At 35.4% G+C, this 18,452-nt stretch overlaps 1 protein-coding gene across 1 annotated transcript; it reads right to left on the bottom strand.

Moving 5' to 3' along the window:
- Positions 1-928: 928 nt before the first annotated feature.
- Positions 929-8,115, bottom strand: LOC103422578 (linoleate 13S-lipoxygenase 2-1, chloroplastic-like). The gene is made up of 9 exons (NM_001328852.1): positions 7,653-8,115; positions 6,409-6,677; positions 4,913-5,150; positions 3,825-4,145; positions 3,147-3,232; positions 2,907-3,017; positions 2,506-2,807; positions 2,091-2,357; positions 929-1,688 (listed from the first exon to the last, which is right to left on the bottom strand). Exons 1-9 carry the CDS (start codon positions 8,113-8,115, stop codon positions 929-931), a joined length of 2,817 nt encoding a protein of 938 aa, NP_001315781.1.
- Positions 8,116-18,452: the final 10,337 nt, after the last annotated feature.

Here is an 18,452-nt window from a genome sequence, read left to right as displayed (position 1 = left end):
ACATCTCCTAATGAAACCGAATGAGTACTACATAATATCAATAAATAGAACATTTGTAGCCACAGAAAGTAGGACCAACTTGAAAACATATGATACTTCAATTGTAACAAGAAGACATCTTGATGAGCTCGTCGTTTTGTCGAAAAACGCTTGCATGTGCTCATGTTCACATGGATCTGGACCACATTGGCATAATGTGTACAATTAAGCAACAATGGACCATATATTGACTGATGTACGTTTCGACTGTGACAAGCTAACTCAACAGCTTTCCCACACATGTATTCCTACTATATATGTACTTGCACTAGTGCCCCAATTATTGGTTAGAGAAAGAGTAGCTGATACCAGTCTATAAAATATTTGATATTTCTGTTGTTCTCAATGTTATGTTATTATTTTGTCGATATATATATTTCTTAATGTTGACATTGTACTAGCAACTGTAGTTTGGGAAGTATCACACTTTTATTGACTCCATAATAGGAGAAAGTTTTAAGTGTTCCCGTCATCCCACATCACCATCACACTTGGTATACCCATCCAATCAGGGGATGTCACGTTTCCCATTAAAGTGTTTGTTTAATTGATTTTCTTAAAAAATAAATCAGAAAGATTCTTTAATGGGAAACGTGGCATCCCCTGATTGGATGGGTACTTGAATATTGATAAACATATATTTTATTTTCAGCTTTGCTAAGAATACACACACTCGTATATATATATATATACGCTCACAATTTTGTTCCTTAAACCATGGAGTTAATGCCCATTGCTACTAAACACAGTTCCAGCTTTCTACATTGCGTAATTGTGGGGAAAGCTCGCCAATATCATTGTCAGAAGTCATATGAGTTAAAACTATGTTAACAAATAACAAAGGGAAAGAGAAAGAGTTATGGACCAAAAGCACACACTAGTTCATAGTTCAAATAGAGATGCTATACGGAACTCCCTTTCCTGTAACCCCAGGTTGTGAAAAGGGTTTCAAAAGCTCATAAGGTACAACCCCAGCTCCATTTCTGTTCTTCAACTCACTACTGGCATTTCGATCATCGATTGTTCGTTCAAGCGCCAACAATCTCCCCTTAAACCGTTCAAACGCCGCCTTTATAACAGGCTCTTCAGCCCACGCCTGCTCCATCTTCTCTCCAATGTACTCTTCATCCGGTGAATGATTCGACAAAATGTCCAAAACAGCCATGATTGTTGTTGCTTGGATTTGTGTAGGAAAGCATTGCAAAAGTGCACTGTCAGGTTTTCTTACGAAGTTTTTCCAATCCTCTTCTGAGGGGTCCTCAGTGGGCATATTGGTCCTTGCAATTGTTGGCCTGCTAGGAAAATAACCTGCATAGGCATATTGGCCAAAGTTGACAGCTGCATGATGACCAGATGCTACCCAAACCATTGTTGTGATGATGCCCATTAGGTCTTCCGGAGTGTTGAGTTCTGGCCACCATGGCTCATCTTTTTTGTCAGCATGGCCAACTGTTTTGATTTCTGTCCACCATGCTTGGAGCTCTTGATCAGTCTGGACAATGCTGGAGTCTGGGTAGTAGTGGTTTACATAGTCAGTGACCCATTGTTTAATAGCATCCCATAAGAGGAGTCCATCATTGGCAAAAGGGTAATCTTCAATTGTTAGCCTTAGCCCATGTGGAGCAGTTGGGTCCTCAACAGCCATGCCCCTAGCAATTACAAATTAAATATCGTCACTAACATGTTAGTTAAACAGTACCCTTAGAAGAAAATTAGAAACTTTGTTCTATTATCATATACTTGAGGAAGCTCACAAGAAAATTTTTCAATAATCACTTATATTAGTTCCACAAATGGATTGACATATGAGCCACTAATAGACCTTTCATCCACCTCATTAAGTCATCCTGGTATATATCATGAAACTACATGCAAGTTAAGCATGTTTAGTTGTCAAACTGTCAATCTAAAACGTCCTTTCAATCAAGAGTCCACATAATCAGTGTCCAAATACTTGTTAGCATGTTAATTATATCATAACATGTTAGACTCTTTAACAAGAGACATTTCCATAACATGGTGTATCTACACAGCCAGATAAGAGTACATACCTTCTAATAAGGTCAGCTGGGAGTGCCTCTTGGTCAAACCGCCATTCCTTCCCATACGCAACAGAGCAAAGCTCAAGGGAGTACTTTTTGGGCGAAAATGAGGTTTCGATGATACCACCGGCATTGATAAGTGATTCACGAGCAAGAGAATTAATCTCCATGGTGTATCTGAAATGGGGATGTAACAATCTATAGATTGGGTGCATGACACTCAGTTGCCGATTTGTGGCGATTATGTAGGGTTCTGTGGCACAATGTGTTCGTAGCCTGCAAAGCAACGAGAGATACTATTAATCGGTTCCCCTAGACTATTGGGTGAATAAAAATATTTCGACTATATTATTTGTATGACCTTTTAAATCACTAGTGTAAGAATGTGATATTTTATGTAACATTAATTTTATTTATGTCTTACCAGTGACTAACAAGCTGATGATAACCAGAATCGTGGGCAAGGACATGAGCTTTAGCAAGCCTCCAGAGCCAGACATCCGTGGCATTCCACGCCGGTTGGAAAACTTGCTTCCATTGTGGCTTTCCGTCCATCGGTGGTCTTGTTAGCTCAATGACCAGTGGCCTGAGTGTACCTTCAGGGGTAAGAAAAAACAAAGTCCTCGATCCATATAGTGTGGTGCCTTCGAGCTTTCTTACTTTGCTAACATAGGGTAAAAACAAATCATGGTAATCTAAAATAAACAACTTCTTTTCTTCTATGGCCTGCATGCATATATCAAATCCAATTAAATGACATAACATGTCAGACTTCGAACAAGAACATATATTATTCTCTTGTAAATAATATTATGATATATCTACCTCAGTAATTGTTGCGAAGCCTCTAATCTCTTGTTCAATTATTTCTTTGGTTATAGCTGATTCAGGCGGACCATAGATCTCTGGGTCTAGTTCACTCTTCAGTGGCCATTCCTGCAATTATATTTTATTTATTATTTTCGTATTTTCTTTTTTGGAATTCTATTTTTGACAATATGAACGAGAATAAGAAATAAACTTAATGCTTAGTAGTGTCACTATACAGAGATAAGTAATTCATACCGTCACCAACTTGATGCTGTATGGGTTGAGACCTGCAAGAGTCTGCCTAGCAAACTCGTCGTCCCTAAACCAAAAGAATTTGTCCCCTAAATATAAGCCCAGGTGCCAAAGAAGAAAGTTCAATTAGCTAGATATAGTGAGAGAAAGTTATGCAATGATACAAATACAAACATAAATGTCACTTATACTATGATCTAGCAGTATTCCTCTTCACTTATAAGTGAGAGATCTTAGGTTTGATTCTCACTAAAGGCGAATTTGAACAATATTATTGCTAGCCCATTGTGAGACTTATCCCACTCCCTCATCCCATGAATATAGAAAATATCGTTTGTTCAAAAATAAAAAATTACACACAAATAAATGGAGAATATTTAATATTTTTACTTTTATATTTTTGGATTGTTGATGTGGACCCCACACACATATATATGCTTTATTTTTCTTTTCTTCAACAGTCTACAAACTATATATAAGGAAAAAAGAACAATAGTCGCAGAATAAAAGTGCTTAATTTGTGACTTTTTGTCACGCTTTTATATCCGCAACCTAACAACAACAACAACAACGTTGCTCAGTAATTGTTGCCTATTTTGTTTTAGTTTCACTTAATTAACAGTTGTGAGATTCATTGTATAATACACATATATTGGTGCGTGGGAGGCTGAATTTGCTTACGATTCATTGTTTCTGGGGGTACAAAACGCAAAACGTCATCTCCAGAAGACATAACCTTGACTAGCCTGGGAAGCAGGGCTTTGAGAACCCCTTGTTCCTTGAAGGGAGGCAACTGAATCCCCTCGTGGAAAAGTGAGTCTATGGCCGTGAAGTACTTGAACCCAAGATCAGTGTCGGCGATCGCTATCTCCAGCGATGGTACCAATGCGTGCATCACAGAGTACAGTGTCTTTGCTGAAAATGTTAGCTGCTTTACTTCTGAGAAGGCTTCATCTCTAGGAACGTACCAATGTTTTCTGCTCCTTTTCTCGTACAGTGAACCTGTATGTATAACCATTGATTATTAACTTTAAGATAACATTTAAAAACAGTGTTCTCTTGTCATACAATTATATACAGTACACAGTTTTTTTTTTTAAATTACTATTATTAAGGAAATGGGGAAGACTTCGAAACAACTACATTAATTTAGAGAGGGAGTTCTGAACCTGGGGATGCATGGGTAGAATAAACCTAACACCATATCGACTAGGAGATTGGGCCACATGCAATAATAGTACATGGTTAGCTAGCTATAATTTTGTCACGGCGAAGTCAATTCTTATTTGGGTTTGTGCAATCGATCTAAAGTAATAATTTGATAGAATAACATGTTAGATTGTAGTGAAAAGAGCATGTAAGACCATCTCCAAAGGAGATGTCAAATATGCCAAATAGGATTAAAAGACTATAAAGTGTTCTCCAATGGATATGTCATATATGATGTGACATGTGAGTCATTTGACTCCTTACTTTCTAATTGCCTTTTTTTTTTATAACAAACAAAGAATGAGTCAAATATATTTAATTTAATTTTTAATGCATGAGTCCCATTAACAACCAATAGAATAAAAACTAAAACTAATTTTGATTATTTTTTAATAGTTAATGTAACTCTAGGCCCAATAAAATAATAAAATAAATATTTGACACATCCATTGGAAAATAAGAGAATTTAGCACTTGTATTCAATTTGTCACATCAACCATCAAATAAAATTTTGACATACTATATTTGATATCTCCTTTGGAGATGTTCTAATATCGTACCTGTGTCACATGGTAGTCGTCCAGTTCTACAACGTCTGGGATACGGGAATTCTTTGCCACCAAGTACTGGTCTTTCCAGTCTTAAATTCTTATCAGGATCACCAAGATCGTTGTAAACATCATAGTCATATATCCTCTCGAAGCTCTTCCGCTCTCCTTGGCCATTGCCTCGCAAGGTCACGAGCTCCTCTTCTCTTAGCTTGGCCAACCCACTTGGTGTTTGAGATGGCAAGTATGACTGTTCCACACATGCACACAAGCACGTACCAGTCGAAAAGAAGGTCGAGATCAAACGGTTAAAAAATGGGACATTTTGGATGCGGTCCCTAGCTATCAATATTCTTTGATTGAAACCTTGTTAGTTTTTAGTTTTTGATTGAGGTCCCTGACATTAATATAATAATGTAAGTTACTATATTTTTAAATTAAAAATTAAAAATTGAAATTTGTAATTGTTTATATTAATGAGATTTTAAATAAAACCCATAATTTATGGGATTAAAAATAATAAAATATAAATTATACTCTCTATTATATTGTGTGTGTGTATACATATATGTATGGGTACATTAACCAAAATTAACAAAAAAAGGTATTGTACCAAAACATGGATACATTCTCAAATCAACGAAAAAGAATGTACCCATATAATTTTAAACATGGATTAAAAAATTTGAATGGATTTTATATTAAAAAAAAGGTACATTTTACATATAACAAATTGATATATTTGAGAATGGGTACATTTAAGATTTAAAAAATTGAAAAATTATATGAATGGGTACATTTAAGATTAAAAAATTGAGAATCTTTATATATATATATATATAAAAAACTAATAGGTACAAACTTAATTTAATTTAATTTTTTATTATTTTAGAAATGTTTGAATTGAAAATTAATTAGAAGTTTAATAGAGGTGTGAGTATTAAACCCTAAATTAATTACTAATTTTTATATTAAAAATTATATAATAAACATGTAAATTCATTATCACATTAATGATAGGGACTTGAATCAAAATTTGAGAACTAATAAGGTCTTAGTCAATGAACAGTAAGAACTAGGGACCGGATACTAATTTTCCCGTTAAAAAATTGTAGGTTGGGTTTTAATGAGTAATAACTAATAACAAGTAATCCTTATTAGAAGCACAACAAAAGTTTTAATGAGTAATAAATTCTCTATTATTTCATTCTCCACGGAGCAAAATTGCAATCCATGTTTAATTCGATGTCAACAGATTGAACCAACTAATTAATTTGTAGGGTTTTTATTAGAAGCACTACAAAAGTTTTATTAAAAATTAAATTGTTTTAGGGAGAAGCACCTGGTTTTTCCACAAAGCACTTTTTGTGCTATTATAATCCAGATCAATTTTGTTGCTGATTTGTTGACTGTTGGCATGACATGTCAGCAAGCCATGTCACTTTAACTACAGATATAATTTATTTTTTAGCTAGAGATATAATATATGTGATTGGGAAAAGGCTGACCTTGTTTGTGAAGAAGACCCTCTTTGCGGGATTGTCATACTTGGAGTGAATCCAAGAGTTACAGCTATGATGAACAGAGCCACATGGGAGGCCATCGACGACAATTTCCTTGAGAAACATCTCCTTGCGGTGCTCATTCTCTACCAAAATAGCACCTATCTCCCCAAAATCTACTGGAACTTTGAAATCTGTCTCGTATATTATCTCTCCTTCCTGTCGGCGACTCCTGTGTGCATACCCCGCAACCTTCTCCTTCTCCTCTCCAGTTTCTTCATCACAAAGCTTAACAAATTAATAAATCTTCTTTTAAAAAAAAAAACATTACCAAACGTTAATTACAACATGCATCTATTTTTAACCACTAAGTATATCGAAATTCTAAATCTTTTTTGAGATGAAAAATCTCAATTAAGTTAATAGCTAAAGTTTACTTTTGATCAGATTCAGATAGAAGGGAGAAATTGATTATATACTTTGTATTTTAATAAAGCAAAATGCTAAAGAAACCATATTTTTGTACTACATTGGTTTATCATCTAAGGCGGCAAGTAATATATACATACCAATTAATGAGCTCACTCCCCTGACAAACCCCACAGCGGGCGACTTTAAACTCTCTCTATTGTTCTATCTCTCTCGTATCCACCTTTTTGGGTTTGATTTTGCAAAAAATAAAAAATAAATAAAAAAATCGTAAATACACATAAAGATATATAGAGGGAATGAGAAACCCTATAATCATTATCGAAGACTCCTCCCATCAACTTCCACCCCTTCGAAACGCTAGTTCAAGAAACCACAAAACCCCTCTATTAACATCAACTCCAAAGAATATATGGTGCAGGAGAAAGAAAGAGGGAAGAAAGGAGAAGAGAGAGAGAAAGTAAAAAAAAAGAATTATAATGCTAGAAAGATGAAATATTTAAATCAAATTTACAAACCAAATAATGTGTAATCAATAAAAAAATAAGCGTTTTAACCAACACTTAAGTAATATATAATCCAATCATCATCATCCACATCATTTGGTTATAAATTTTGCCGTCGGTGGAGTGGGGTGACTGGAGGGGTAGGTTAGGGCGCAGGGTTTTTTTCTGGCATAGGGTTTTTTGGCTGACCATTTTAGGTTGCTCGATCAGAAATTCTTAGACAGGTCATTTGTCCTTTAATGTTCGCATGATAGTAGTTAAGATATGGTTTGATGCATATGCATGCTGTGCCGAACGCTATATATACATACTTACTGGGATCAAGCTCAGCGCTAACAAGCTCCAATAAGAGTGATTGACCGAGCAAATCTGTTATATCATCAAGTCCTCGGGCTAGACCAATGTGTGACAGAAAGCCTCCGACTGTAAGCGTCACGGTTAGGGTGGCCTTAACACTAATGAACTTCTTGGTGACAACTTCGGTAGTCACAATGGTAGTGGTGGTGGCTGTAGGAGGAGTGGGAGTAGTAGGGTCTGGAATCGGAGTAGTAGTAATTCTAGTAGTAGTAGTAGTAGTTTTAGTCGTGGTAGTAGGGGTACTACTATTATCACTACTACTACTACTTGTGGCTTTTATGTTTCTGTATTTAATTTCCGGCTGGAAGGAAGGCCTTGACCAGACAGGAAATGAAGCACTTCTGGCTCTGCCATGAAAAAATGGCTTTCGAAGGAAGAGAGTTTGGCTGGATTTTGATTGGTGAACTTGGGGCTTCAACATCTCTTTATTTGAGCGCAGACACAGAGAGAGAGAGAGAGAGAGAGAGAGAGAGAGAGGATAACGAAGATAAGAGTGTGTATGTTTGGCGACTTGGGCTACATGAAGTTATCATTATATAGAGAGTAGGGAGAAGCATATTTAATTACAAAAAGAGTATTGCTACGCTTGTATCTATTTGTACTATTAGTAATGCTAGGGATGCTAAATTTGTAGCTAAAATTTCCAAACTAAATGGTGTGTCACTAATAAGAAATGAGCATGTTTATCAACGCCTAAGTAAATCATCAACTTCCATGTCATTTAGTTTTTTTTTTTTTTTTTAAGGGAACAACTGGTGGCAAGTTACGGTTATCCACCCTTTCCGGGGGCCGGAAAGACTCACAGAGGTATTTCAATCTCTCCCTGCCACAAGTCTAGCGTCCACACCAACAGCGGGTTTCGAACCCAAGACCTTCCGTTTTTAATTTGAAGGAAGCCTCACAATCCGTCATTTACCACTTGGCCACTAGCTCATGGTTCATGTCATTTAGTTTATAAATTTTATTTAAAAATTTAGTCTCCCTAGTATTACTCTGTACTATTATTGTATCATCTCTCTAATATTTTCCTTACCATATTATTATATCACATTCAGAATACCACGTGATGTGGAAGTTGAGGTGTCAACCTAGGTGGAATTTCTGTTTATTTAAATCAATGTTTATTTTTTTTGTTTATTTTTTTGCTTAAACCCTATCTGTTAACGTCCCTATTCTGCACGATTCATCCCTCCACCTGATCTGAGGCAAACAGATGATAATTCCAGTGAAAATTCAAGCCAAAAGCTTCGACAACATCGGGACATAACATGGAATGAAATTTTCATTCCTAGAGGAATGGAAAGAGATTTTGGAGCTAACCAAAAGTCCATGAAGAATTAAGAAAAGAGGTTGTCTTCCAAATCTTCTTCCACTTGGCAAATCCCCAGCAGTAGAAGAGAAGGGAAAACATCGTATCCTATCCTTTTTATATTTTTTGCTCAATGTTGCTGGGATAAAACCCTATGAAATCCAAAGTTTGGCTAGAAGGCACAAACCATTGAAATTGCAAACTTGAAGTTGTTGGCAGAGCAAAACAATCACTGTCAATCGCTGGAGCACGATCAGGTTGTAATTCGCCCAGTTGGCAGTGATGAAGGGGGTTGAACATCATCAATCGTCGGTGAAGGAAGGTGAAATTGGAGAGCGAAGAGGGAGGAGGCGCAGCGGTGAGGTTGAAAACATGAGCACGTAGGTTTCATTATTATTTTTGTTAATAATTTTATTAATAAAAAAATCATTGATGTAAAATTGTAAATATCCACCTTGGTTGACATAGGAATTTTTTAATTGATGTAGATGTTCAACTCAATTACATAAGATGGTATAGAATTGAAATATATTTAGATGGTAAAAATAGCATTACTCAGAAAAATAGGCACCTTCCCTTTTGAAATTTTGGTGGTGAATCAGAATTGTTTATATTGAATGATCGTGAATCACAATAAAGAGAAGGAAAAGAAATGAAAATATAAGATGACGATTCATGTTTGTATTTGTATTTTTTTAAGAGAAATAGGACTTTATTACGTCAAAACATCCCCATCGTACGTAAGCATAGCATGCAGAAAAAGGTGGCTAATAAAAAACCTTATAAGGGCAATCCATATGGAAAACACCCGCGCAAGAAAAAAGAGTCACAGATGCCTTCGATTACAATCATTCTAATTTATTGTCATCAAATAAACAATTCATAAGTCATGGAGTACTCGAGCTTTCCCAGTAGGAAAAGGTAAACCTGTAAGCTATATCTTGCAATTGGGTGAGCAAATTGGTTTTGCTTCACGAGGGACAAATTAACTAAACTTTTTTTCTCTTACAAGAAATGCTATCGATCTCTTTTCAAAGTGGAATTCTTTATGGATCTTTTTATTTCACAATTTAATGTTAATTTCGTGTCAAAATTACAACATTTTACAAAAAATATAAGGTGACAGAGAGTTTATGGAGAATCTTCTTTTTGAGAAAGTCCCCTTAGCATTTATCTTCTCTTATTGGGTTAAGTATACAACAATTGTGTTTATAAATAGTGGCAAAGCTACATAGCCAGAAAACAAGACCAGGAGCGAGTTCTAAGCCCCCTGGTTCGGCTGGAAATTGGAAAACACGATGGCTATTTCTGTTTGTTCATGCTACTGTGTTGTTCCTTGCACGCTAGGCTTTTGTTTTTTAATTTTAAATTCAGGCAAAAACCAGGTAAAACGGTGACGTTTGATTGTTACATGAAGAAAAAAAATCCGTTCTAGTTTCCCATTCATCCCACCTTTCCTCTCCCAAACGACAAAACCCTTTCACTTTTCAAAAGTGTGCCCCAGTCCCAGTAAGCACCAAAAGGCCACGCCAGCTAAAACCCCGTTCCATTGGCCGGATTTGGATCCTCGTCGGATCCCTTCCTTGGGAATCCTAGGGATCAACACACACATATCATTGATTAAAAATCGTGCGGCCCCAATTAAATATTTTTTATATTTTTAAAAGTAAAGCGGTCTTGTTTTGCATGAAGAATATAAAAAAGAAAAAAATTATGGCCGCACGATTTTTTATCAATGGTCCATGTGTGTTGATCCCTAGAATCCCCAGGGAGGGGATCCGGCGAGGATCCAATTCCCCATTGGCCTTCCATTCCAGTTGCCACGTCAGACTCCAGACGCCACGTGAGCAAGAAACAGGATCCTCCGGATGCATCAATCTCATCAGTTCAACCGCAAATCGAACGGTCGAAAGGCGATCACCTGTGTGCTGACAGAAACAGAAGTTGTGATGTCAGTAGTGGCCTCGGATCCTCTGCCTCAAGACAGTGAGTTGGTTGAGATGTGGGCGGATGTCGGAGAAGACGACGGCCCTGGATCGCAGCAGTGGCCAGGAAAAAGGCACTGCAGAATCGGCTAGAAAAAAAAAACAATTTGAAGATAAGCATAATTGCAGAGAAGAAAGAAGAAGAACTGAAGAGGAAGAAGCAGTAGCAGCAGAACCGCATAGAATAGAAGAAGAAAGGTGTTGGGGGAGGATCCGGATGATCCGGACAAAAGGGATCCGAAGAGGATCCAATCCCCGTGAGCAGCTCTTTCCCAAATTTGAGGTAAATTTTTTATTTTTCTGAATTTATATTGTTTCAAACCCTAATTGATTACTTTTATTTAATTGACATAGAATTATAGGATAATACACCAAGAGCTCGTTTGGATGTGCTTTTAAAATGACTGAAATGGATTTTGGTGAAAATATTTTTGGAAACAATCTTTAATAAAAATGCTAGTAAATCCTTGAAAAGCATTTAAAGTGCTTCTTGTAGAAAGCACTTAAATTGCCTTGTGGAACCCAAAACATTTTATCTAAAAGTGTTTTCAATCATTTAAAAGCACATCCAAAGGAACTCTAATATGGTTATTGGTTATTGATAATTGATATGAATTCTATGAGTATTGATGACTGAAATTGTTGTTTAGATTGAAAATTGAATTCTTGATTATTGATGGATTAATTGAATTATTGAATAATGTATATGATTATTCATATTGATTGGTTGAATTAAATTTTTCTTTATTGAATAATTTGTATGATTTTTAGTATTGATTAATTGAATTGTTAGGTTAATTAGTTACTAGTCATATTAGTATAGTCTACTCTAGGATTAAGAGTCTAAGATTTTCTTTTCTTCCATTATACAGTTACGTAATAGAACGATACTATAAGATCCTGGATATAAACGTCAAATGCTTAATCATCCACCTAATTATTGAGAAGCAATTCGTAGTCCCTATCTTCAAAATGAACCATGCCAACCAAAATCCCACCTCATGCCAAGGAAAGTTAGCGACAATTGATGTTTTATAACTCGTTGGTTTGCCCTTTTTTTAACCTTGCACTCTTTTAAGTTCGCCCCTTCTCCCGACAATTCCTGATTTCGCCATTGTTTATAAATACCTAATTTTAGCAAATATGAAAGTAATTCTGAACCCTAGTAGATTATAGCAAAATTCTTATTATACTAAGAAACTCTAATACGTAAACTACCACAAATACTCTAATATAAAAATTAAAATACACCTAACTGTTTTTTCCATTTTTAAACGTGATATTCACATTTGTTGTGTATATCACGTTTAAGAATGGGAAAAGCAGAACAAACTTGAGAAATTGAAAACGAAATAACCAAGATAAACAACACCAAGAATTAGTGGTTCGGCTATATGTGTCTATGTCCACTGGCAGCAACGACAACCTCTCACAATATCAATAATGAGTACAATGTTAACCTTGCCAAGTCTATGGAACAAAGACTTGACGAAAAAACCTGAAAGAACAAGAAAAAAAAAAGCATACTCTTATCTGTTCTTTTTGTTTTTCTCACACACACTTTGCCCTTCTCTCACTCTAACACCTTGAGTGGTATACAATTATTGTTTTGCTCCAATAAAATTAGTACAATAGCCCCTTTAGATAGACATAGTAAGGGTCTTCTTCAATAAGGATTACTATTCTAATTCGAACATGAACCATTCTCCAATTGAGAAACTAATTCCAATTGAGAAAACAATTTAAATTGGGTAAACAAATTAAATTGGGTAAACAACTTCAATTGGGAAAACCATTCCAATTTGGAAAACAACTCCAATTGGAAAAACCACTCCAATTGGGAAGCACACTTAATCCTCTATGTCTATTTTTCAAATAGACTTAAGACAAGTCATCATGAGCTGGATAAACCCAACACTAACTGCTAACATTTCCAACATTCAATTAACTTATAGGAAAGTAACTTTTGCACACACATTTTATCCCCAAATACTCTTTTTAATTTGAGTAGTTGAACTGAATAAAAAAAAATTAAAAGACAAAAGTAAACATAAGTGTGCATAAAGAAAAATTGTACGAAAATCTTTTCTCTGACCTCATTGCAATTATATATCACAATGATTTGCACTGATTTTCTTGCTTGATGTAGCTAGGGAGAGCTTTTACGCTATCCTACTGAAATTATAACATTTGAATTTCTGTTACATTCTACATTTTCGAACTGATATAAAAATAAAAATAAAAGCGCTAGAATCTACATCTACAAATTGATTTTTTTTTTAAATTAGTAAGTTGAAGTGTGGTCCATATGTATATTGATGCTGCTATTTTGTAATTAAGTAAAGAATATTCAAAACTCAACTGACACATCAGGGTCTTGATATTCATTTATCCATGATACCAATACGTGAAAATTAATTGTTTCCACACAAATTGTATTCACATATCAATAAGACTGCAAAATGACAATAATATCCTTTCTTCGGTAAACCCATATATAGTAATGCTGCAAATAGATTTCAACTTGCACTACAGCAATCACCTTGTGCGACGAATTTGAACGTTGTTGTCAATCACCTTGGAGTCCGAAAAAAAAAATCTGCTACCACAATCTAGTCCGCCTTAATGGTGTAGTTGGCAGCTATGTATATGTTGAAGAAACGTGTGAGGCTCTCGATCAAGGTAAGCTGCATCTATCAAATACCAAGTACGGGAAGACGGATCTGCACCACAATCGTCATTTGATGGATAATATTTAGTGAGAACAACTTTGGTTAGTAACAGTACTCAATCATGAATTCATCTCATTGTATTGTAAATTTGTAACGAAAAAAGGGGCATATGGACTCCTTTCAACTAATCTCTTTCAAATCATTTAATTTATTTTGAAAATAACAGACCGGTGATGTGTGAAAGAGCGCACAAAAAAAATGATGTGAAAAAATCGTCTCCCTTCAGAAAGGAAATTCAAACTAAAACCATCCTCGATCACTATCGCATATAAAAGAACAAAAGCAAGCACATTATATAAGAACTGCACATTGCACAGGTGGCCCTTGTTCTAGCTTGGCCTTTTCTTGGATCTTATTTTCCTTGTTTTGTTTTTTTTTGTTGGTAATAAGTTTTAGGCAGCTGATCAGTTGCTTTCGATGATTCGCTTCAATACAAAGTCACAAAAACAAAGGCAATGCACGTGAAGATTGAAGGAGGAGACGAGTGGCGTACTGGCGGTGGAAACTGTAGAGCCATAAGGACGGAGATTCCTCGTAGACAATGTTAATTTCTACAAGTAACAAAGCAGGGTCCAGGATACGTAAGAAGATGATATGGACATACATGCACACCCACGCAATACATATTTTTTTTTCCTCGTCTAGTCTACTACTTGAGATTATAGCAATCGATATCCATATGGCCCGGGACCAAGGGCCAACATTTTGAAACTGTCTTGTTATATAGTGTATGGGTAAATATGCAATATAGTTGTTTTTTGTTTGTGTTATCAATAACTGGCTATGAAAGTTTGAAATTGTCAGAGAGGTGCCATATTGGAGTCTTCGACGCTAAAACCTAATTCCGTGTATTTATGTTATCGATAAAGAAATGGTGTTATTGACACTTCAAAAATATTATTATTCATTACTAAAAATTTGGACACTGAGCACAAACTTGAAATTGTGCCCTATGAAGCTTATTCTTATATATAAACACCAATATGTTTTCTATATCTAGCGACAGTAATGCAGCAACAAAAATGTTAATTGTGTCCTTTGCTGGCGTGTTCATTGTTCATAGGACCCAATATATTGTTTTGTGATAAAAAAGTGAAGCACAAATACGGACTGAAGATCCCCTCCCGATCTCTATCTGGAGATCCGACGAACCCTTAAATCCTGGTCGTTCATGGAAATCAAACGGCCATAAATGAATCGCGGAAAACAATGCAGCGTTAGATATAAATCAAGGGAAATCTCTCCTCTGTGGGTCTCATATCACTGAAATCGAAAAAAGGACAATTTATAATCACATAGCGGTGGTCAATTGCAATCAAAGGGTAAAAACAAAGACGTTAGAAAGAAAAAGAAAAAAAGAGAGTTATGAGCCTTCATGAATCATAACTGATACCCATGGCGGTGGTGCTATGAGCGGAGAGAGAGAAAAAGTGGAGACGAAACTGAACGAAATAAACTAGAAAGGGCTGAGGCAACCGTGAAAGATTCGGAGACGATCTCAATGCCACAAATACAATCCATTTCTATGAATGAGGATTCTCTTTGGATTCTCTTTATGAGGATCCTGTGGATCCTTTAATCGTGTCCGCTTATCGTACATTGTGCGATCAATTTTCATTAGGTATTGTTTATATTCAATTTTAAATAAAAAAAATTTACAATGAATTCTGATCGCACGATGTACGATAAACAAATACAATTAGAGAATTTCTAGATTCTTCACAATGAGGATCCTCATTCTATTTCTATGTCTCACTTTTGACAATCTAACAACCACCAAATTGGCACAATTTGTGTGGACAATTTCTTATGAGAGAGAGTGTGGGAGGGCCAATAATCGAAGACAAATAATATATAACAAACAATTGTGGCTTTTATGTGTTAAATAAAGACACAAATATGATGCTCGTGTGTGTTGTCCATATTTGTGCCACTCGTTTAAAGAATGACCACAATAATTGGTGCCCTTATAGAAAGGAAACAAATAAAGTTTATTTGTGTGATATTTTGGACAATGAGACAATTTTGCTTTTGTGTCCTTAATTTTATACCTAAAGGCCAGTGTTTTTTTTTTTGGTGGTTTATAAATTTATAATAATTCATGAAGACATTTTGAAAATATTAATAGGGTGATATTAGGGATATTAAATTTGTAGACAAAATTTTGAAAACTAAAGTACATGAAAGTTAATAATTGGTTTATTACTTAAGCGCTAATAAACGTGCTCATTTTTATTGGTGACACATCATTTAGTTTGCAAATTTAGTCTACAAATTCAGTATCCCTAGCATTACCCATATTAATCACAACAAAGAGAATTTACTTTGTCAATAAAAGAAATTAAATCAACTTAATGTTATTTAGCACTTATTAAGTTTTCCCCACCCTCTTTTTTTTTTCTCTGTATCTTTTTTTTTTTTAACAAACGATATTATCTACACTAAGAGGGTGTGAGAGTGGGATAAACCTCATAACGAGCTAGCAATAATGTGGTTTATATTTGCTTTTGGCGAAAATTGAAACTAAAACCTCTCATTACAAGTAATTACCACATAACTAACATGAGTGAAATTCTTTTTCAAGGTAAAATAAGGTGAGTCAGGGGCTCAACGAATTCCTCTATTGAGCGTACGCGGGGTTTCAGTGACTCATGGATTGTATTCAAGATGATGTCTCTTACTAGCATTCTAAAATGGTTTGTGCTTCATGTTATGACTCTGGTGAGGCCTCAATGTCGTAGGTTTTGATGTAAGGTTCCACTGAGAACTAATGAAATATCATTAATTGTACTTCTTGATTATGTTTAATGATTTATTATACTGTATTGTTTCTTCATTATAATTTTTTTATTCTTCCAACAATTTCTGATTTAATCGTTGCGTCATGCTCATAAAAAATTAAAAGTGCTTTTAGAAGAAGTACATCTCCACAAAGCACTTCCAAATGCTTGTAAGGTATAGGGTTTATGTTGGAGGCAGATTGTCTGCCCTTCCAATATCATACCCTTCTCATTCCCTCCTATTTGTGCGGTCACTGTTAAGCCACGTCAACATTTTATATTCCTATTGTTTTTTGTCTTATTATCTCTATAAAAAAATCAATATAAAATATTGATGTGGCTTAACTGTGACCACATAACACAGGAGGGGATGGGAAGGGTATGATAAAAGGAGGGCAAACAATCTGCCTCCGTTTATGTTACACACACATGTACGAGTTACAACATATTACCGGGAAAACAAAACGGTTTGTCATCCCTCTATCATTTGGCTGGAAAGAAAAAAAAGGAAACTTTAACGAAAAGCTTCCGGTACTGTTCATTTTAACGAAAAACCACATTTTTATACTAAAAAGTCAATCCTAGTACTATTCACTTTACCCTTTATTTTGCCTGTATCGCTAAAACTCAAAGTTTTTAAGTTTTTTTCATTAGTTTTCCTTAGAAAAAAAATGTCTATAAAAGTGTTGGTCAGGTACACATGTCCAACAAATGTCAAATCCAATCCTCAATCAACACCATCCATTATCATCACACTATACCTAATAAAACCCTAGCTTTCTTTGCTGCTGCTGCTTCTTCTTCTTCCTCCTCTCTCCAAATTTCGGGATTTTCTTCTTTTTCCCAAATTAGGGTTTTTTTTTTTTTTGGCAAAGGTATGAATTGGGAATTTGGAATGGAATCTGGATTAGCAGCAAGAGCCAAGCGGTGTGAGAAATAATTGCCAAAATTTAACACCTAATTTCATAAATGTCATTTTTTAAAAAACTTTCAAATATAACAGAAAACTCATATGAATAGACCTCAATACACTCAAAATCCAAAACTCAACGCTTGAATAGATCTCGTCGGCATTGTTGTTCAAAGTGCAAAGCCGGCAGAGAAGGATTTTGAAGGTAAGGACGCTGCAACCAGTAAAACATCCTCTACAATCAAACCCAATGTCGTGAGTTCCACATAGAACTAGTTAAGTAAGTTGATTGTCTGAGATGAATCACTCTCTAATTCAACAAAAGCGAAACCCATTCTCCTTGCAAGACTAATACCTTCAAGTGCTGCCATCATTTCAATCTGGGCAACAGACCTAATTCCTATGATGCACGGATACTTCTGTTTGGTCCCGTATCCTGTATCCGATACTTGTCCAATAATCTCGGATACTCGTCCGACACGTACCCTGGTTGATGGACACGAATTTGACATGATGGATATGCGTATCCTACATTTAGGATACATCTATCCTACTTTTAAGATACATTTACACTTTCAAAAAAAGGTAATGAGGAGGAGAAAATTAATAGGAGACGTTTATAATTGAAAGTTGCTAAATACAAAGAGCTTCCCTCTAATTAAAACCATGAATACGACTCTCACACTTCTTCGACTGTATAAAGAGGATTAGATTTCGAACTTTCCTTCTCTAATAACTCAAATGTAATTGAATTTGAATGATGAATTATGTTTTAAAATGTATATTTTTGTTGCTATATACATTTTTATTTGCCCTATCCATAGCGTATCGTATCTTAATTTTTAGAGATTTTCCGTATCACCGTGTCGTGTCGTATCGTATCGCCGTATCCATATCTGTATCCATGCTTCATAGCCTAATTCCTACCTTGTTCCATGCACTAGCAGCAACAAATTAAAGCACCTTGCCAATCCCTAATAATTAGACCCACTCTTCCCAGACTATTCTCAAACCTTGTAGCTCCATCCACATTCACCTAAAC

The sequence above is a fragment of the Malus domestica genome, chromosome 11, assembly GCF_042453785.1.
Source record: "Malus domestica chromosome 11, GDT2T_hap1".
Taxonomy (NCBI): domain Eukaryota; kingdom Viridiplantae; phylum Streptophyta; class Magnoliopsida; order Rosales; family Rosaceae; genus Malus; species Malus domestica.
Note: the sequence above shows the minus strand (reverse complement) of the source record. Positions and strands in the feature narration are given on the sequence as shown.